General features: G+C 46.5%; 1 protein-coding gene across 6 annotated transcripts in view; it reads right to left on the reverse strand.

Annotated features, from left to right (window-relative positions):
• Positions 1–21,065, reverse strand: part of NALCN (sodium leak channel, non-selective) — a 318,984-nt gene that overhangs the window by 21,808 nt on the left and 276,111 nt on the right. For 4 of the 6 annotated variants that reach the window (XM_028497339.2, XM_028497338.2, XM_055089331.1 and 1 more), the window contains 10 exons: positions 17,510–17,578; positions 16,410–16,558; positions 15,476–15,569; positions 13,684–13,816; positions 12,903–13,018; positions 10,850–11,007; positions 8,113–8,263; positions 6,414–6,560; positions 4,072–4,189; positions 874–1,134 (listed from right to left, as the gene is read on the reverse strand). In XM_028497339.2, coding sequence (XP_028353140.1) covers positions 941–1,134; positions 4,072–4,189; positions 6,414–6,560; positions 8,113–8,263; positions 10,850–11,007; positions 12,903–13,018; positions 13,684–13,816; positions 15,476–15,569; positions 16,410–16,558; positions 17,510–17,578 — 1,329 coding nt within the window. In that variant the 3' untranslated portion in view covers positions 874–940. Of the gene's footprint in view, positions 1–873; positions 1,135–4,071; positions 4,190–6,413; positions 6,561–8,112; positions 8,264–10,849; positions 11,008–12,902; positions 13,019–13,683; positions 13,817–15,475; positions 15,570–16,409; positions 16,559–17,509; positions 17,579–21,065 lie in introns of those variants that run through there. The other 2 variants (XR_003682527.2, XM_028497340.1) reach the window with 2 other exon arrangements.

A 21,065-nucleotide genomic window follows, 5' to 3' on the forward strand; every position in this document is an offset into this window, starting at 1 on the left:
TAGCAAGGGCATCATTTTGAATTGAACATTGCAATAGTGTGTTGGGGGCAACTCAATGTCTTGTGGCAAAACAGACCTACCTTGGGTAAGAGATGAAGCCAAGGGTAACATCACACATGCAAAGATTTTTAAAATAAGCTGAATCATGTAGCTTTACTTTTTTTTGCTAAACTCTATTATTAAAAGGCTTTTTAAGAAACTCAACATCTTTAAGTAACTATGTACCCCAAGTGATCCATGTACAGGTTTGTTTTAAACCAGTCAGCTCTTTGGGCCCATTTCTTTGCTTGGTAGCTGCACACGCAGTTCTCTTGGGAACAGGCCAAGGGGACAGACATTGACTTGTTCTGATCTCTAATAGCTTGTGCATGTTTTTTAAAATAACATGAGTACAAGAGTATACTTTTTAAAATTCAGAATCTAGTTTGTAAAACTGCTATCATTTTAGCATGAGCTCAGTGTTGACATTTTCAGATCAATCATAAATAATAAATTCTCCCAAGAGAGGTATTTCTAGAGGAAGTGGGAAAAACGTGAACTAAAGATATAGCTCCTGCACCATAAATATCAGCCACTTGGGGATAAGCACTCTTTCAGGGGGTGAAAATAATGCATAAGAGCATACATGAATATATCTTAGTTTACACAGATGGAATATATGAAATTTTGAATGATCTACATCTGGTATAGTTGGTATAGTTTCTAATATTACGAAACTGCCATTTTGCAGATTCGCTTGAACGCGTGATAATAACCCATCACACACAGCTTTGACAGACCCAGTTTTTGCCTTCCTATGGCAGGACAGAAATCAGTTTAAAAACTCTTGTTACAAGTTGGACTTAAATTATACATCAATTATGGATTGCTCACTGGACAGTGAAAGAACATATCAGAAGTCAGTTTTCACCAGTGGGCTTTCATCTTCACTGGTTTCCATCTAAATGTCCAGAAGGTCATCTCCGCTTTCGTCGCTCTCCACTGTCAGCTGCCGAGTCCACCACTTCTTAACCTCGGAACCGCAGGAAGCCGTGTCTGTCGTGGGGTTCATTTTGCACGCGACAGATTTCACTGTGGTCCGCCCTCCAAACCGTAAGTTGACCGAAGACACCGAGTGGCTTATTGGTGTTGGTGCTGTGGAATCAACAAGCGTCGCGTGAGCAACCTGGTGTGGCTTTTGCCCCCGTTGCTGGCCATTCCTGAAACGCCCTGATGGTCCGTCAGTCATACTTTCCAGGAGCAAGTCCTACCCATAGATGGCACGTGTGAAACCTTTCAAACGCTTGGTTCTTTATATTCATAATGGACTTTAAAATTATGTTCATGGACAACTAGTAACACCACTTGAAAAAAATATGCCGCTTGCAATTTGAGATAACTACAAAAACTAAAAAAATCACTAAAAGTTCCAATTTGGGCAAATAAAGTGTCATAGAAATGTGTCGGTGTTCATTAGAATGTACATATAAATATGAAGAAACAACAAAGGAAAAGAAGGGATAGTGCAATAGACAGTGAGGGGAGAGGAAGAGGTTTGGAGAAGGTAAGGGAGGAAAGATGTGGGTAAATAACTTTTTTTTTTTTATAAAAACAGACGGAAGTGTAGCATCAGAGAAAAAGGCGTGATTCCTGGACAGATTTAAAATATGCTAAGGGCAGCATTCATCTTTCCATTCCGTGTGCCTGAACAGAGCAGCTTGTATGAAGACTTTGTTGACACACTCATGGCTTTGGGATTCTATCAGTCATGGTTTGGGGGTCCCACTTCTGTGACCTGTAGATGTAACCAACATCAAGTTCATGCCTCTGAACCCAAGTTCCCTCAAGTGCAAAATGAAGAGATTACAAGTTTCCTCACTGGACTATTGTGAGAATTAAAATAGATTAAATGAGATGAGCTAAGAAAATGCAGAGCAGAGCCGCCATGTAGTCCAGCACTCCACTTGGGGGTGCACACGTGAAGGAGACCAGATCACTATCTTGAAGAGATACGTGCACGCCTATGTTCATGGCAGCATCATTCACAATAGCCAAGATATGGAAACAACCTGTGTCCGTCGATGGATGAATGGATAAGGAAACCGTGGTGTGTACCTGATGGAATATTACTCAGCCTTCAAAAAGGAGGAGATCCTGCCATTTGCAACAACATGGATGGACCTGGACGGCATTATGCTAAGTGAAATCAGTCAGACAGAGGAAGACAAATCCTGTATGCTCTCAGTTACACGTGGAATCTAAAAAAGTCAAATTCATAGACGTAGAGAGTAGAATGATGGTTACTATGGGTGGGCAGGTGGGGGAAATGGGCAGGTGTTGGTCGAGGGGTACGGAGTTTCAGTTGTGTAGGATGAATGAGTTCTGGCGATCTAATGTCCAGCATGATGAATACAGTTAATAATACTGTATTGTACACCTGAAATTTGCTGAAAGACTAGATTTTAAGTGTACTCACCACACACACACACACACACACACACACAAATGGTAGCTTTGTGAGGTGACGCATATGTTAATTAGCTCAACTGTAATAATCATTTCACAATGTGAACGTTTATCAAAACATCACATTGTACACCTTAAATGCATACAACTTTTACACAAAAATAAAAGGGAAAAAAAAATGCATAGCATGACACTGGGGGGGTACATCGTTGGTACCCCATCTTCAAATGCTCTTTTTCCTGCCTGGTGCCTCTTCAAACTCAGGGTGTCCCCAATACCATGTCCCTTTAATTATCACCGTTTCTGGCACTGGGGCCACCTATGGGCCTTTGAAGCCACTTTTGACAGCATCCTTTCTTTCATCCTTTTAAGTGAATACCAAGGACTGTGCATCTCCCCTAGGTCGTCTCTCCTGTCCGTCCCTCCATGGTCTGGACCACCGCTTTCGTCCGTGTCCTCATCGCCTCTCGCCCCCACTATTACACCATCCTCGGGCTCGTAACCCTGCCTCGGGGCTCTGCCACAGACAGCCCACCCTCTACACCGCTGCCATGTGAGTCTTCCTCAGCAGGATTCCAAATGTCACGTCTTGCTCAGAAATCTCTCCTGGTTCCTGACTGCTTACCGGATGAAGTTGAAACCACGCAGCCTGTAATTTGGGGTTGTTCATGGCCTGGCCCCAGCACTTACTCAACCTTGTTTCCCCTCACTCCAGGCTTTCCTTTACCAGGTGGAAGGAAGTCCGGTTCTCTCTGATCCCTGCATAATAGCCTCCGGGGTAGGAGAAAAGAGATCCCCCTCCCTGGTGTTAAGCGGCGCTGGACAGGGGTAAGGCACACTGTCTTCTGCTTCGTGGGACAGACGTGCTATGGAAGACTTTGCAACCGTCTCTGTCTCCTCACTTGAACTGGGCTGAGGAAGGGACACAATTCTAGAGCCTAGGAAGCCCCCCGCTTTCCCGCAGGCTCACTTCTCTACAGAGAAAACCCTGGGCCGGGCAGATCATTGCTCTCCTGGCGCCTCTGCGTGTCCTGAATGGGATTAGCCTGGCTTTCCGGACCCCCACGTTCCTCTAGAAGAAAGCGCTCTCACTGAATCAATAAAATGTGGAAGATACCCTCACGATTGTGAGGCTGAAAGGAGGGAACACATGTAAGGCCCTTACAACAGTGAGTGGCGTACAGTAGGTACTATAACAGATTAGATCGCACTGAATAAGTTTTGTGGTTCCTTCTTTGAGAAACCTGTGTCATTTCTGAGTGACCTGTGTCCACCTACTCCCCCTTTGATTAAATAAATGTTGGCTACCTTCGGGAGTGCCTGGAACGTGCACCAGAAGTCCCTGGTGGCAATCGCCACCACTTTCTAGATCGTGGTTATGATATCTTTGTTAATAGGTGCTGCCTTCTTTATTAGCTGAACACGAGGGCTAATACTGTTCTGTTTAGAGAAGTTATTTTGAGGGAAATGTTTTTGATGAGGGAAATACCTTTTTCATTGTTTACTGTCTATAAATACAACTTTAGAGGCAGACCTGAATTTTGAAGTTCAAGACCCCAAACACACAAAGAGCATGGATGCCCTGAAAACGCCCCACTTGCTGGAGAAGGAGCTTGCCGTACATACCCGAGGGCAGGCGCCACTGGCCGAACTTCCTCTGGGGCTTCCCGGCCTCGGCCGCGTCCTGCCGACTGGCCCCCCGGTCCGACAGCGTGGGGCTCAGAAGCCGCTGCCGGCTGCTCGTCTGCAGGGGTGTGGGCGGGAGAATCAGGCGGTTATTCCCCGTTCTGTGCTCTCCTCCTCCTCGGTGCACTGGCCTGGACCCTCATTTCATTTTAAGGAAGGAAGAAAGCCCCGCAGGAAAGTAAGTGGCGAAGACGACACGGACCCATAGTGTCAACAACGGGGGCAGGAAGAGTGAAAATGGGTTACAAGAGTCAGGGCAAGTGAAAGAATCACCAGTGCACAGGGTGAGGAAAGCAGGCCCGACCCTGCAGGTAGTGCTTTTCCTTGGGCATCTCTCCCAGACTCCTCCACTCCCAAGGCCACACACCTGCCACCCCTGGGGGCACCGCCGTGTGCCAGGGCTGGGGGACAGCCGGACTGCCTGGTTTGGGGACAGTACACGCTTGCCAGCCCAGAGCTTCCAGAAGAGTTCTCAGCGGACAAAGCTCTAGGATGGGCCCCGGAAGAGAACAAAACTTAAACCAATTAAGACTGAAGCCAAAGAGAAACGCTCAGATCTCCGTGCATTTCACCCCGTCTCCGGTTCACCGTCCGCATCCCTTTCCTTATCAGCACCGAAGTCCTCACCTCTCTTCAGTGGCCCCTCTTGGGCTTTTTGACCTAAAACCAGAGAGCTCTGTTGCCATCACCTCCGCTGTCTCGCTGGCTGTGAGGCAGGAGATAGACGGGCCCCAGGCCCCGTGCACAGAGTCCAAGATGAAGAGGAGGAGGAGCTGAGCCCCGCCCAGATAAGAGACCACGTATTCCTCATCCTCGAGGTCAAGGAGACCTTCCCGACTACACATGCGCAGAAAGGTTCCTCGGGGGTCAAAAGGGGAGGGGGGCGCCACCCCACGGTAGGTGATGTCAACCTACCCATAGGCCTCTTCGCTAGAATCCATCTTGGCTAAGAGATGCGTGCACACACGGGGGAGGACCCTGAGATATGCCAAATACAGGCTCAGAACCAGGCAAAGCAAGGTGATTGGCCAAAGGAAGCTGGAAGAAATGCCCCATATAAGCGATTCAAACTACCAAGAGGGCGCGACTCTCCCTCTGAGCCTGCCCGTGTGTCTAGCCACACGTATGCTTTTTCCTCCTAAGAAACACTTTACTTGCTTCACTACTTTTTTTCTCTTTGTGGCAATTCATTTCTACACAACTGACGGGCCAGGGCCTTGTCACCGGTGGTCTAGTGGCTAGGATTCAGCGCTCACACTACCGCAGCCTGACTTCAGTCTCCGGCCGGGGAACCGAAATCCTGCTTTCGAGCCGCTGCAGGCCAAGGTCACCCGAGATCAGCTGTGTTGCTCTTACCCCGGCACCACACGCGACCCCTGCCAGCCATCCTCAGGGCAGACGGGCGGCAGGGCCATTGTAGAAGGCCCCATGTCCCTGCTGTGTTGACCGTCCCTGCACAAGTAGTCGGTGGCACGTGATTCCTACTGGCTGGGGAGCCGACGACATAATCCACCCAAAATTGGGCTGTGGGACAAGAGGGCCCCTTGGAACGTCCTGCTGGTCCCCGGAGCCCCAGGCTTCAGTGTCTGTCACCTGCCACGACTGTGTCACCACACACCCAGATCCGAGACCAGCTCCGGCCGATTCGTAACTAAGCCTCACAAAGGCCGGGCCTCCTGCCAGCTGCTTCTCACACACAAGCTCTCCAGGACGCTGGTGACTCTGCATTTTTTTTTATGAACGTGCAGATGGAGTCTGGAAATGAAGCTATGCCGGGCCCTAGTACACAGAAGGTCCTCAAGCTAAGACTCCCCAAATTCCTTATGCTCTTCTGATGCCCAGCTAAAGAAGGACAAACCCTCAATGAGCCTGACTATTGAAGGAGGTGGAAGGCCAACTGCAAGCATGTTTGCTCATTTTACTGCAAGTTTCTGTGACTTGGTGAGGAGGAGAAAACACTTAGGACAGAACTGCAGGCAAGCCATGTTCTCCTAAGTCATGTGATGTTAACTCTTTAGACAAAAACCAACAGGATTATTAAGTTCAGCGCATTCCCACTGTTTTTTGTATCTATACAAATCAGAATCTTTTGAGATAACCTCCACTGATTCAGGCATGACAAAGACACCAACATCAACTGGATCAGCGTGTTCCAGTTTTTGTTTTCCAACTTAACTTCCTATTAGACATAGTGTCACTTGTTCAAAATGACTACGTGAACGGCATCGATTCACGTCTTGCGAACACCCTCAGGTGACGGACGCCTCCCGCCCGGCCCGTACCTCGGGTTGCACGTTGTCCTGACTGTTGGCGTTCAGGTCCTCGCTGGGCTGCGTGGTCTCGATACTGGGCGGGTTCAGAAACCGGCTCAGCTCTTGCTGTTGGCTCTCTCTCAGGCTGTGGATGATGCTGCAGGACTGCTGCTGTTTCTATGGAGATAGGATTGTTCTTTCAGGGACCAGAATTTCAGCCCAGCACCCCCCTGCCCGCACCTCTCCGATCTTATTTTCTTCTCTCTTCTTCAGAGGACCTGCATGCCTGGTGACCTCTTAAGAGCTTCCAAGTAAAGGTTCTTAACTGATTTCCCTGAGGAGTATCAGCTTGCTCTAGAGGAGGACTTGGAGGCTGAGGAACTGCCTTCCCATCCTGTTGGCTTTTGCGTAACAATTGGAATAGCCATGCTCACTGATACTACCTTGTGTTTTACTTTAAATGGAGTTTTTTTCCTTCTTTGAAAACATTTTTTTTTAATCGAAGCATAGTTGATTTGCAATGCTGTCTAAGTTTCAGGTGTACAGCACAGCGATTCAGTTATACATAGAGATATAAATATTCGTTTTCAGATTCTTTTCCTTTATAGGTTATTACATAATACTGAGTACAGGTCCCCGTGCCATACAGTATAACAGAAGTTTTAGATCGTGAACGTGAGTTTCTATTTTTTCCCTTCTTATCTTACACTGTGCGCACTAAGCCAATGTGGATCGCTCCTTTCCTCTAAGTTGGAAGAGGCAGGAGACTTGGTGGATGAGCGAAACGCTTGCTTCGCTCTTGGCTCGGCTCTGGTTGGAGCAGAGGCCAGGCCAGCAGCGGGCCAGCCCGTCCTGGCGCACACTGAGGCCTGGACGGTCTGGGGTGAGCGGGCACTGCCCGTGCCCTGTCGGGGCCTGTGGGCGGCAGACGTGATCCCTGATCTAGCAGGGCTGCGGTGGCCCAGCTGCCGCAGCTGCCTTGCTGTTCGAGGTTGGACTGGCTCCTTGCTCTGGCCACCTTTTCTCCTCCAATAGATATGTTTGGAAGTGGGTGTTGTTCTGAGAAATAGGATTAAAAAAAAATCTGTTATGGATAAATGTTTAGTGTGGTTAGTTTGATTTTTTTCCCCTGTGTGTGAAGCATAGGTCAAAACCACTCATAAAAGTAATAACCTAATAGAAGTGCCCACTGTAAACACAGTGTATGTCAACACAGTATATGTTCATGGATTTACGAGTTAGAGAGTCTTAACGCTTATAGTTCAGGAAGCAGATCATCAACTCTGGGGAGAGGCGGCCTTTAATGAAAGATCAAACAACACTGTCAACGATATGTTGGTATTTTTAGGAGCAATTTAAAAGTAGTTTTGTAAATTCAGTGGCCGTTCAGTATGTAGAGATTTTTGGCATAGTGAACACTTGTGTTTCATAAATGGAGGTCATAAATATTTTAATATCCATAAACTGCTTTTTCAACATTCATGCTATGTTATAAAAATGTGATTCAGTGGAAATTTCTTATGGCCTCTGCTCAAGAGGGTATGGCTGAAGGTGGACCAGAATTCAGGTTTGAATCATCGTAAGTGGAGAAAGGCGACGTGGCTGTGGGCTCATCAGGTGACCCCAGAAGGCTCCAGTGTAGGTGCTGAAGAAGCTCCTTCCTTCTGAGCCTCCTTGTCCTCCTCCTCTGGGAGGAGGAAGGAAAGCCTGATGGGTCCGGCTCACTCACGGCTCTGATGCGCTTTAAGCACTTCTTCAGCCACATGCGGATGGTCTGCTTGGCCACCTCCTCCTCGATGGTGTACTCAAGCTGCTCCCTCGCGAGCAGCTCCTCCAGCTGCAAACTCTTCCGGATGTCAACCGACCGGTAGGAAAGCATGCTGGTGGGGGAAACACGCAGTGATGAGCTCTGATGTGCCTGGGGTCTAGACTCTCAGAATCCAGAGAGAACCTCACTCCATCCAACCAGTGTAACATTTGGAGCCCTGACCAGCTGGAGGGCTTGGGCTGCTTATGGCACCTCTCTGTCTCTCTACCCTCATCTGTAACATGGGGAGAGTCACGAGACCTACCTTACTACGTGACGAAGTTCGCTAGTATTGGCAAGGTACTTCCAACACTATAAGCGTTTGTGAAACAAAATGTCCAGGCCAGGCCCTGACCTACATTAGCAGCTGCTTAAGACTCTGGAACTTTCCCTGTAGAAGGAAGGCTGCTCTTTCTATACTTTCTTCACATTCAGATCCAATTGGTGATGGTCAGTAGGCTTGGCTGTGGGTCATGCATCCAATCCCCCCCACCATTTCCCTCTCAATTTATCTCATTTGCCCCCTACATCTTCCTCATTCGTGTTAGAGGGGTGCAAAGCCAGGGCGGAACGTTCACTCCCATTTGGCCCTCGATACAACAGGCCCGGGCAGCGGCACATGAAAGCAACACAGCTGACGCGCTGCCCTGGGGCCCCCGGGCAATCAGGCGCCCCACGCGCCCAGGCTGAGGGGCTCAGAGCCAAAGGCACAGCGCCTTCTGGTACTCGCAGCGCGGTACCCAGGTTATTGCTCAGCCTCTGCCTGCCCCGAGCTTCGAGCTCAGTACCATCTCCATAGTCCAGATCACAGCCTGGAGGCGCCTGAGGGGCCCTCCCCGTGCAGGTGCGGCCCTGGTACAATGACCTACTCTTGTTTGCTAAGGTTCTTCCCACCGTGGGGGAAGAAAGCACGTTTGCTCTCCCTCTCTTCCCTGCCTCATCAAGGATCTCATCATTGTTGAACAGCTGTCATCATATCCAGGGCTAGAGGGATAGGGAGGGGCAAAGGATGCCACCATCAACTTCGCCTGGGTCCATTTCATCAGACACACCAATGTGATCCAAAGAGGCTGAGTGTTAATTATCAGGGACAGTGATACGCCTATGCACCTGACTTTCAGCCTAAAAATATCTGTCACTAGGAGGGAAGATGGAGTGACATTCTGAGAGATGGCATGCTTGCTGTTCATCAGTGTATTCTGCCTCATCTTCTCCTGCCTTTTAGCTTGCCCCTGGAAGAAGTGAAGAGAGGGAGGTAAAATCGATGAGAGAACTTCTCCCAGATCTTTCCTCTGTTCTGGTCTTTTTTCAAATTCCAGTCACAACGTATTTCTGTACGCCTGAATGCTCCTGAAATTTGTGACACAATACCCAACATTTAACTTGCCAGGTATATGCGACATGATGAAAATAGTTAGTTACTGGTGGCAGAGGAGGGGTCTTGACTTTTTCTGGGGCATGGATCCTTTGACAGTGCAGCTGATGGGACATTTCTTAGAATAAGGTTTTAAATGCATTTTAAACTCTGCATTAAAAAGGAAACCGGTTATATCGAAATACAGTTCTCAAATTATTTTCTTTGAAAAGGTGATGACGTAGTAACATAAGTGCTTCTGTATCATTACATTAAATAATAACATCTAGCTGAGGTCAAATGACTACTGTAACTCAGAACTGGTGAGCATACGGATATTTTAAGATATCAGACACACAGTAATGTGTGTGAAAATGTCTGTGATTTCTACCGGTGACAAAGATACAGGTATATCATTGAAGAAAATGCTGCATTTCAGTGAGTGATTAGTGAAAATAAAGATGTAATTGTTTCCCTTTCCAAGACCACGGACCTCTGAATTCTATCCGTGGACTCCCGTTTAAGAAGCTGCTATGGGTTGCATTGTTTTCCCCTCAACAAAAGCTATGTTGGAGTCCTAACCTCCAGTACTTCAAAGTGTGATCTTACTTGGAAATAGGTCATTGCAGATGTAGTTCGTTAGGATGAGGTCATGCTGGAGTAGCGTGGGTCCTTAATCCAGTATGACTGGTGTCCTTATAAAAGGGGACATCTGGACACGGACACAGACACAGACACACACACGGAGGGAGCACGCCTTGTGAAGATGAAGGCAGAGATGAGGGTGATGCTTCCACAAGCCAAGAAACACCAACAATGGCCAGCAAACCACCAGCAGCTGGGTGAGACCTGGATCAGACCCCACTCACAGCCTCAGAGGGAACCCAGCCCGCTGACACCTTGAGTTCACTTCCAGCCTCAGAACCGGGAGACTAAACTTGCTGTTTAAACGGCTCGGTGTATGGTGTTTTGTGAGAGCAATCCTAGTGAATACTACAGAAGCCTCTCAGAGAGAAGAAAGGGCCAAGCCTCTGTTTGCCCCTTTGTCCCGTCTGGGTTCTCATGAAGTGGCTGGAAAATGGGGTTTGTCAACCAACCAGGGGCAACCGTCCCCGGCCGGGCCAGGCCGATTGTGGCCGCACCCATGAGTGAGAAGGTCGGGGGCTGTAGCTCCCGCTTGACCACAGGGGCCTGAGGAACTGAGCGGGTGCCCACCCCTCCTGCACCGCTTCCTTCCTGCGTGATGAGGGGCGGCCCGGCTCCTCGCCCCGTGCAGCGGAGACGCAGAGCTGTGAACCGCCGTACCTGAGCACGTCGTGGAAGCTGACATCACCGCCGTTGTGCAGCCTCTCCATCTCGTAGCACATGTGCTTGAACAGAAGCTTGTCCTTGTCCAGGTCCACCTCCAGCCTCCCCCGCAGAAGCCGCAGCAGGAACTTCACGCGGAAAGTCGGGATCACCCCCTGGTGACAGAGCACAGTCACTCGGAAACAGGCCACGATGATTCGCTTGGGGTTCTGTTTTCACAGCAGAAAAGCCCACAGCTAGCTCTCAAAAGGTAACATAATCAGCACCGGGGCAAGGAAGCCTCTGGCCTCCCCGAGGCCGGGTGGCTCTGCGCACCCAGGGGAGCCCGGGGTTAGGAGCCGAGCCGGTGGAGTCGCTGCCGGAGCATCTCTGGTTCTAGGGGGCGTCCCTGCCACCACGCGGGGACGAGGAGGAGGCAGAGCTGACCCTCGGCCTCCCCCGGGCCCAGCTCCTGCTCCACCTCCTCCTCCTGGTGCCCGTGCACTGTCTCAGCCCGTGTTCACCTGTCTCTCTAACACACGTGCCAAGTGGCTCAGTAACGCACGTAGCGGAAAAAATGGGACCGACACGTGTGTATGATCCTCCGCTTCACTTAGTCCGGATGCTGCGGACTTGTAACCACGGGCTCTGAGTCACCCTTCTGGGGAAAGGCCACTCCTTTCCGGGGCGTCTCTGTTATTAGGACGATTACATCCAGCAGGACGGGGCTCCCAGCTCGGTCCTCTTGCTGGGCAGAGCAGATCCAGATTCCGATCCACATGTCACTCCGCTCAGGGCAACAAAGCCTACGGTGCCAGCCTGGCTGTGACTTTGAGTTAAGGAGTCGGGGGAGAGGCAGGGATGTTGGTAGCCCGTGAATTCCTGTCGGTAGCGAACGTCTACACGTGTGAGCGGTGGTGCCGCCTTCCGTGTGTGTCAGTGGAAAGCAGGTTCCTGGCGGCGGCAGTTACGGAGACCTAAGTGGATCCCGGTGAGACAGAGACAGGGCCAGACACCTGCACACGCAGGTCACTGTCTCGGAAGAACCACCCCACCAGGCCAGTGCCTGGGGGCCGCCAAGGAGGGAGGGAGCAAGTCCAGGGGCTGGCGAGAGTCCTGCATGGCGGTGCGGACCCCAGCTCTGGCCCAGGACCCCGTTTGCCCTGCCTCCGGCACCCGGGTCTCTGTGGCTACAGTCGTATCTTCCAGAAACTATTTTCAGATCTTCCCCCAGGTCTGCCCATGGCTGAGCTCCCGTTGTTTGTCAGGTGTTACGTCAAATAACACGTCCTCAGCCAGGCCTTCAAGACCACCCCGCTAAAGCATCTGCCCCCCACCTCCAACCACTCTGTCCCGTGCCACCACCCTCTTCAAAGTGCTTGTTACTTCTTGAAATAGTAATAATGATTACAATCATTATTGTTTCCCCTTCTATCATTTGTCTCCCCACAATGGAACACAGGCTCTGTGAGTGCGGGGGCCTTGCCATCTCGTTCACTGTCACATCCCTGGTGCCTAGAACTGCGCCTGAAGGTTTGTTAGGATGAAGGAGCCGGAGGGGAAGGGGGAGGGGGCGCGAGGGGGAGGAGGAAGCATCTGCCGCTTTGCCTAACTCTCGGAGATCTTGGGTAAGATTGATGAAAACATTCAAATAATAAGTCCAAAATAATGACTTTCAGAAACCACTTAACTCCTTTGCACTTCTAATCAGAATTGCTGTGTGAGAGCTGAGGTGATCGTGAATCTGTATTACACTGTCGCTTTGGTGATCTGAACTTCACCCCCCTCCCTGCCCTGAGCCCCAGCTGGTCTCTTCAGAGCTCCCTTGGTTTCCTTTCCTTGCCAACCTTCTGAATGTCTGAAGGAGAGGACGTTTGTGGTTGCAAAGAACACGATGGGGAGCTATTCTGTCCCTCTCCCTTCCTTGCACATTCTTCTAAATTGTCAACGACAGCTTTCTGCAATTCAGCAGTGGCCTTTCCAAATTCTATACACGTCCACTGAAAACAACAAATCCACTGAAATGTTTGCAGTACGGCAGTTGGGGTAGGGGTGAGGCAAGAGACAATACCTCTCTTTTGTCATCCACCATGTTCCATATGATTTGGAAGTGGCGAAGATCGTTGTAACTTAAAAGCTGGTCCTCCTCAGTGGAATAAAACAAGGAGAAATTCTCCACAATTATGGCTGAAAAAAAAAAAGAAAAGAAAAATGGGGATGTTAGACAATTATACTAATCTGTCATTTTTCAGAAGAAGTACATCTATTCTAAATGATGGATTTTATCACCTACATTATAAGCCAGATTATTAAAGGGCTTTTAGTATGGTTTCCAAGTTGGCATGTTTTACACTTGGACCGAGCTACTTATCCAGCTTCCGCCTTTCCAAATCATGAGGGTCATGAGTATAAACACGCGTTCTGTGTCTGAAGATGCTCGTGTCAGCTGGATTCAGTTCTTAGTTGAGTTCCAGGGCAGTTTTTAAAGGTCAAATTGAGTTCTGGATGGTCCCACATCTGGGGGGACAATGTATATCTTTTGAAAAAATAAATGTGATATTTCAAGGCTGGAAAGGTAGCCTTCCCTGGTATTTGTCCAACTGAATCCATGAGAAGAGCTTTTGAAATTAATGATCATAATAAACAGAACAACTCTTGAAATTGCAATCAACTGTCATTTAGATGCCTTTCAAAGGTCTTTTCAGCTTCTGGACCGAGGGGCAACCATTTATAATTAACGCCATAAAACACCCACCCCAAGCAATCCAGGATAATGACTTGGAAATTGTACATAATTATCTAATAACCTGAGTTTAAAGAGATTGAAAAATAATTCAATGAACATCACTTACCTACAAGCAGATTTAGCATGATGTAGGCAATGATGACATAAAATGAACAGAAATACATAAGTGCCCCAGCATAATTCCCACAGTCCGTTGCCCAGTATGTAAATTCATCTGGAGTACAAAAGGGGGGCTGGACCTGTGGGCCCGTGGTGGGGGAGGGGGGGACAGGGTGAGAGCAGAGAAGATTACAAATTTCCGTTAACCTACTGTAGTTGTGAACATATTCCTAACGATATAAAATATAAGTAACTTCAAAGTGATCTTTCAAAGGCCCATACATTGGGTGCCTCATCTGTGGCAAAAATCAAAAAGAATATTTCATTTATACTATGCTTTTGGTCTTGTAGGATCCCAAGTTCATTGCCATTTTAGAAGCACAGTGAACACCAACTCCCTTCCTTCAAGAGACACTCTTTCTGCCACCTCCACTAGCCCCAAAGAGTAAGTGGTCACCGTGATGCAAAACGCAGAAAGTCAGATCAAAGGGTGTTTCAAAAAAACTCTCTGACTTAAGTAATGGGTTAAGATTTAGGAAGATTTGCTATAGACAGCAAATTCACATTCAAATTGTGTACGGAAAAGCCAGTAATCCTCGTTCTTGGAGCACTGTTATGGAATATCATTAAATGGCACAAGATTCAGGTTATCAAAAGCCTCCCCATTCTTCACTGGCCCAGTAGAACTCCAACACCTCTGAGAAACCTCCTGGTTTCTTTCAGTCAGAGAGACTAGCTCATTCTTCTGCATTTCCATGGCATTCTGCTTGTTTTTATCTAGAAGTTATTTAATTCTGCCTTGTATTCTTTTTGATTTGGTAAATTCTGTCCCCACTCACTCATGCATAAATTTCCTGAGCTCCTCCTAGGTGCCAGGTTTACGCCCAGTGCTGGGGACAGGCTGGTGAGCCAGGACCCAGACCCCTTCCCTCTGCCATGAAGCTGACAGCCTAGAGCCCTGCAGTCCAACATGGTAGCGGCCAACTCGACGTGGCTGTCTAAATCCAAATGTATGTTCGTTAACATTCAGTACAATTAAATACAGTTGACAATCGGGTTCCTCAGTTGCACTAGTCACATTTCAGGTGCTGAATAACCACGCATAGGTGGTGGCCACTGAATTGCCATCTTTGCAGAAATTTCTTTCAACAGCTGGTCCGGAGGGTGAGAGGGAGCTGAAATAAACCGACCAAGCCGATAACTCGCTGCGGTTGTGCTACACACTACAAAGGAGAAGTACAGAACACTGGGAGGACACAGAACCAGCAGCCTTAGCGTTGGGCAGGATTCCCGAGGGAGCTGAGCTTTAAACTGAGACCTGAAGGATGATGACGAATTAGGCTCTGGAAGTGAGGATAGCTGAGGGAGAGTATTGCTCAGAGCCCCCGACGTAAACTCCTTGAGAATGCCTTGGAATCGCTGAAGACCGAGCACCTAGTACAGGGGCCAGTGCAAACCAGGGGCTCAGTGAATATCTGCTGAATTAAGTCAAAGAAGTGGAACTCTCCTGTTTGTACTTGACTGCCGAAATGTCAAAGATGGGAGGGAAAGAACAATGCTCACATAATGCAAATTTGTTGAATGGAGCTACGATAGCTCGAGTTGGGTTCACTGGAAATTCTTCCTGTATGTCCATGTATTGTAATGTAAAAGAATGCAATTTTATGGACTACAGGGCCAGGATATGTGTTTTGTACACAGTCTAGATGCTACAAGGATGGTGCTGCCTATATCATTATCACCAAAGAGTTTTATCTGCTTCTAAGTCAAGGCATCGCGAGTGATGAGGAGACGTTTACCATGCAGTCATGCATAATCTTGTTCCAATCTTCTCCTGTGACAATTCGGAACAGTACGGTAATAGCTTTGCCAGCTGAAGAAAAGTTTGCATGCCTAATTTAAGGAAAAAAAAACAGAATGTGAGTAATACGGTTTGTCATGTAAGGGTTGTCACCACCAAAACGTGGATTTTAGAGCAAATGTGATTGCTAAGTTACCATTTCCAAAGGTTACACCCTGTTATTTGTTTCTTATTTATACTTGCCTCCAAGTATAGCTATCGCAATAGTCCAACCCTAGCTTGGTGCCAGCAATTTGCTGCCATTCATCTTGAATGACTGAGAAAGCAAGCTTTGACAATTAGACGTGATTCCTTCTTTTATGTGGATTATGCTATAAAAGATGGAGCCACCATATATCAAATAAGTGATCTCTGCAACAAGACACATTTGTATTTAATTTTTTGTATAAGGACTTAAAAAAAAACACCTCAGAAATGGTTCCACAAAATTTAAGACAATCTTTGAAAAAAATGCTTTCCACATGTAACCATTTGGGGGTCCTAACTTCCCATGTTTTGCTTAAAAAAAACAAGGCCATCTCAAAATTGTTTAATTAAACAAAATAATGTATCATTTCTGGCAGTATGTGGATAGAAGAATTGCTGGAATTCACCAGGATATTAGAAGTGGTTATTCCTGCATGGTGGTGGAATTATGGATTTGTTTTGTTTTCTTTTATTTCTGAATTTTCTAATTTTCTAACAGTAAGCATGCATACTGTTTCAATGAGAAAAATGTCATTTAAAACTTGGCCATTTTATTTTGTTTTAATTTCCAAATGAGTGCTTCCCCCTCCCCATCTTTGTCTAAAAAACATGCAGATATATATTCATGATTTCATTCCTAAAAACGTTTGCTTAATATTTGAATAGAAAGATAAATATATACCAACCTGTTAATGTTCTCTCCATATTTCACAGTACCAAATAAGACAACTCCAGCAAAAGCATAACACAGCAGCAATAGGAACATCCCCACTATGATAAAGAAGCTTTTATACATGCTGACGACCACTGTCAGGAGAAGCATCTTTAGTGTTACCTGCATGGAGGTGAAGGATTGCGGGGTGGGGATGGGGAAAGAGAAAGGGGGAGGGAACATTCACTTCATTAAGCCCCGGTGAACCTGGAAAGTAAGTAACGTTTACGCAGTTAGGCACAAAAGTGATTCTCAGGGATGTCACTTGAAAGTTGCTTCCTATTTGGTATTAAATTTGAATATTATTAAAGACCATTAGACACAGAGAAATTCTGCTCGTATTTCAAACTTCAGCCTCTTTAGCCAAATTAATCAAAGTTCCACCACAATATTTTAAGCCTTCTATTTTTCTCTTCTCTTCCTCCTTAATGCTTTATGATACAGGCTGTACATTTTTGGCCAATAGCAAGCAGACCCAGGATTCTTCCACAAACAGACGATCATAAAAACAAAACTAAACGATGGCAAAATACCAAATAACCATCAAATATTTACCATACTGATTATGTGGATATATGGCCTATACATGAAATAAAGTTAGTAACAAAAAAGAAAACAGTGCTGTAAAAAATGAAAAATATATGTGGAACGTATTGAACATTAACAAAGAACATCAATAAATCTGGAATCATAGGATCATGAATATTTGTTAAAGATTATTCTTCTTTGAAGTAAAATTATTTAACTTTATTAAAAATAAAAACAATAAAAATAAAGAAGCATTAAGAAAGACCATTAGTCTTTGCTTTTGTGCCTGACATGTTATCTTTAGTTGATGATTGAGTTCACTTAGCAAATTAGAAGAATAACTAAAACAACAAAAATGTCAGGAAACGAATCACAAGACAATTAAGCTACCGATTCATTTGATTATTTGCTCATTTTGACTTACGATGTCTAGGAATTTGTTAACTCCAGCCCTGGAGACCCAGAAGGGCAGCTAAAGTCAGTTAGTTATCACTCCTTTCTTCAGTGTACGCGTGACCTATGACAGCATCTTCACAATGTACTTACATGCTTCCCGCAGATAGAGAAAAACCGGAAGACAATCACACATGCGCCCATCATGTAGGTGTACGCGTTCTGAAATTTAAACAGAGGAGAGCCTCTTGTAATTTGCACGAAAAATCTTGTTACAGTTCCATTTTTCGTTTTAAGTCTTCTGTGAAGTCTACTGAATAATGAGTTTAATAAAATGTGAAAATTCCTCTAAGAAATGTATCTTAAAAAGGTGCGGAAAAGGTCACTGCCAAAACTTATGAATAAATATTAGCTATAAAATCAAATCTTAAATGAAACTTTCGTCTCTGTTTTGCTCAGCTGAATTCTGTATTTTAAAACTTATTTTACACAAAATAGTGAGTGACCAGGTCCTTTGAGGAGCGAGAAAACCCTAGGATAACAATGCAAGTGAAGAAGTCAAGGGAGACAGGAGATAAAAGAATCCTGGCTTCCTTTTACAACCAGAGGGGGTGCTGGTGTCGGAAAAGATTGCCGGGGGTCAGTTTCAGCATCCTTCTCTCTGAAGGAAGCTGAAGCCGGCCACATGCACATTAGTCTGAGCTGATTTCAGAGAAGTCCTCCCTTCTCCCTCTCGGAAACACATCCAGCTCTTCCTTCAAGTGTGTGATTGGCAGCGAGAGATGACTCGGTAATAGCTCTTGTATGGATACCAAGGGGGAAAGGGGGGTGGTAGGAGGAATTGGGAGATTGGGATTGATGATACATATACCCTATTGATACTATATATAAAATAGATATCTAATGAGAATCTACTGTAGAGCACAGGGAACTCTACTTAATGCACTGTGGTGACCTAAAATGGGAAGGAAATCCAAAAAAGAGGGGATCTATGTATATGTATAGCTGATCCACTTTGCTGTGCAGTAGAAACTAACACAGTATTGTAAAGCAACTATACTCCAATAAAAATTAATTTTTTAAAAAAAGAGATGACTCGGTGTGCTCTATGACTAAGAAAGCTTCATCTGAGAACAAAGACCCCACCGGCTACAAGCGCAATAATGACAGTGGCATTAAGCTGATGCCAAGGCATGATTATTCCCCGGGAGCCTTGCTTAGTCAAATGACAACAGTCACAGATGGACCCCAGGAAGGGAGGATCCTTGGTGAGGTGCAAAGAAATGAATGTGTCTGCACAGAAGCATCTTTGGATGGGAACAAGGACAGCATCTTCTTTCACAACAGTCCACTGCAAAATAGAGTGGAGAAGGAGTGACCTTAGGGGGGCGGTAGGAGGAATTGGGAGATTGGGATTGATACATATACCCTATTGATACTATATATAAAATAGATATCTAATGAGAATCTACTGTAGAGCACAGGGAACTCTACTTAATGCACTGTGGTGACCTAAAATGGGAAGGAAATCCAAAAAAGAGGGGATCTATGTATATGTATAGCTGATCCACTTTGCTGTGCAGTAGAAACTAACACAGTATTGTAAAGCAACTATACTCCAATAAAAATTAATTTTTTAAAAAAAGAGATGACTCGGTGTGCTCTATGACTAAGAAAGCTTCATCTGAGAACAAAGACCCCACCGGCTACAAGCGCAATAATGACAGTGGCATTAAGCTGATGCCAAGGCATGATTATTCCCCGGGAGCCTTGCTTAGTCAAATGACAACAGTCACAGATGGACCCCAGGAAGGGAAGATCCTTGGTGAGGTGCAAAGAAATGAATGTGTCTGCACAGAAGCATCTTTGGATGGGAACAAGGACAGCATCTTCTTTCACAACAGTCCACTGCAAAATAGAGTGGAGAAGGAGTGACCTTCCAGGACCACAGGTTCTTGGTGAAGAGCCGAGGCAGTCAGGCAAAGAGGCAAGCTGGTCTTTCGGGTATGTGACATCCTCTTTGGGGACACCCAGAATTAGGAAGTTTACTCATTCTCCTGTTTGGACCGAATAGCTTTTGGCTATAATTTGTCCGGAAAAAGATACAAACGTGGGCTTCGCTGCTCCTCCTTTCCACGTTAGCTCAAAGCCTATTGTAGATAGCGTCTCTCTTTGCATTCTGGAAGGGATGACATCCCACAGCTTCTGAGATGATGACTTAATCCTTTACCTGGACTACAAGCTCTTGAGAGGTCTGACACTTTCTTACCCAACCAGATCTTGTACCATGTTCCCCTTGCTCCTTCTACTCCAGTCACACTGTCGATCCTCCTGAACCCTCCCATCATAGGGACAGCTGCCTGGAATGTTCTCCCCTCACCCTACAGACTGATCCCAATCATCACTCCCTCAGGGATGCCTTCCAGGATCTCTCTGATGAAGCCATCGTGCACTCTCCTGTGTCATCACAGGGACACGTGTTTCTCCATCTCCCTCACCATAGCTGTAATTCTCACTGACCTGGGGGCATTTGATGAATACCCATCTAACATTCCAGGCTGTGAGGTTCATGAGAGCAGTGACTGTCTTTGTTTTTGCCCATTACATTCTTCTCAATTGCTGGCACGGTGACATGCAGCTTTTTAGTGCTCTGGATCATTTGTCATTTAAGGAAATGAATTGGGGTGACAACTGTTTTAAGGACACTCAGTATCTTCCTGAGCACAGCAATTTCATCCTAAAGCAAAGACTTTGTGGTGTGTAAAGGGGTTCTCTGCGTTAGTGTAACTGAGCAGGACCCTATGGGGCCTTCCCACGACAGAACCTCCCGCCCCCCCCGCCAGCCCATGTCCTCTGCCTGCCTCCTGTCTGTAGAAAAACTTTAGCCAAAGAATAAATTAATTGGAGAAGTGAGAAAATGCAGAAGCAAAGGAAAGCAGTCAAACAAGACAAAGTAATAATATTTTAGCCATTAAACAAAGTCAAGGACCTTTACTTCCTCCTCAAGGGCTATAAATAATGTTCAGATCACTGTATGACCAAGTACAAGATGATTGTCAGAGTTGACAGTGCTGTTCTGTATGTAGTCCCCTCCCTCAACCTAGACAACCCTGAAACTCCCCTTTAAAAGCTCTTGCCCCCTGGTTGGCTGTGGGGAGTTGGTTCTTTGGGACATGAGTCCACCTTCTCCCCAGATTGCTGGCCTCCTGACTAAAGCAACCTTTCCTTTCCTACCAACACTTGTATATCGAGTATTGGCTTTTATCGGGCACCCATTTGGCAGCCAACATGGGGCTGGAACCCATGACCTTGAGGTTAAGAGTCTCATGCTTTACTGACTGAGCTAGTCAGGGTCAGTAACATTAGGGATTATTTTCCTGCATGACTCTAACACTGGAGAGGATGGGAGACTGGACAGAAGAGCAGGGCAAAGTAATCCCACCCAATTACTTTTGGGTGGGATCAAGGAAGACTAAAGAAGAAAAGAAGAAAGTATTTATGATAATGTGTTATGGGGGGGGGGTAGGATGAACTGGGAGATTGGGATTGATATATATACACTAATATGTATAAAATAGATAACTAATAAGAACCTGCTGTATATAAAAAAAATAATGTGGGAGCTTCCCTGGTGGCGCAGTGGTTGCGCGTCCGCCTGCCGATGCAGGGGAACCGGGTTCGCGCCCCGGTCTGGGAGGGTCCCACATGC

The sequence above is a fragment of the Physeter macrocephalus genome, chromosome 13 (genome assembly GCF_002837175.3).
Source record: "Physeter macrocephalus isolate SW-GA chromosome 13, ASM283717v5, whole genome shotgun sequence".
Classification (NCBI taxonomy): domain Eukaryota; kingdom Metazoa; phylum Chordata; class Mammalia; order Artiodactyla; family Physeteridae; genus Physeter; species Physeter macrocephalus.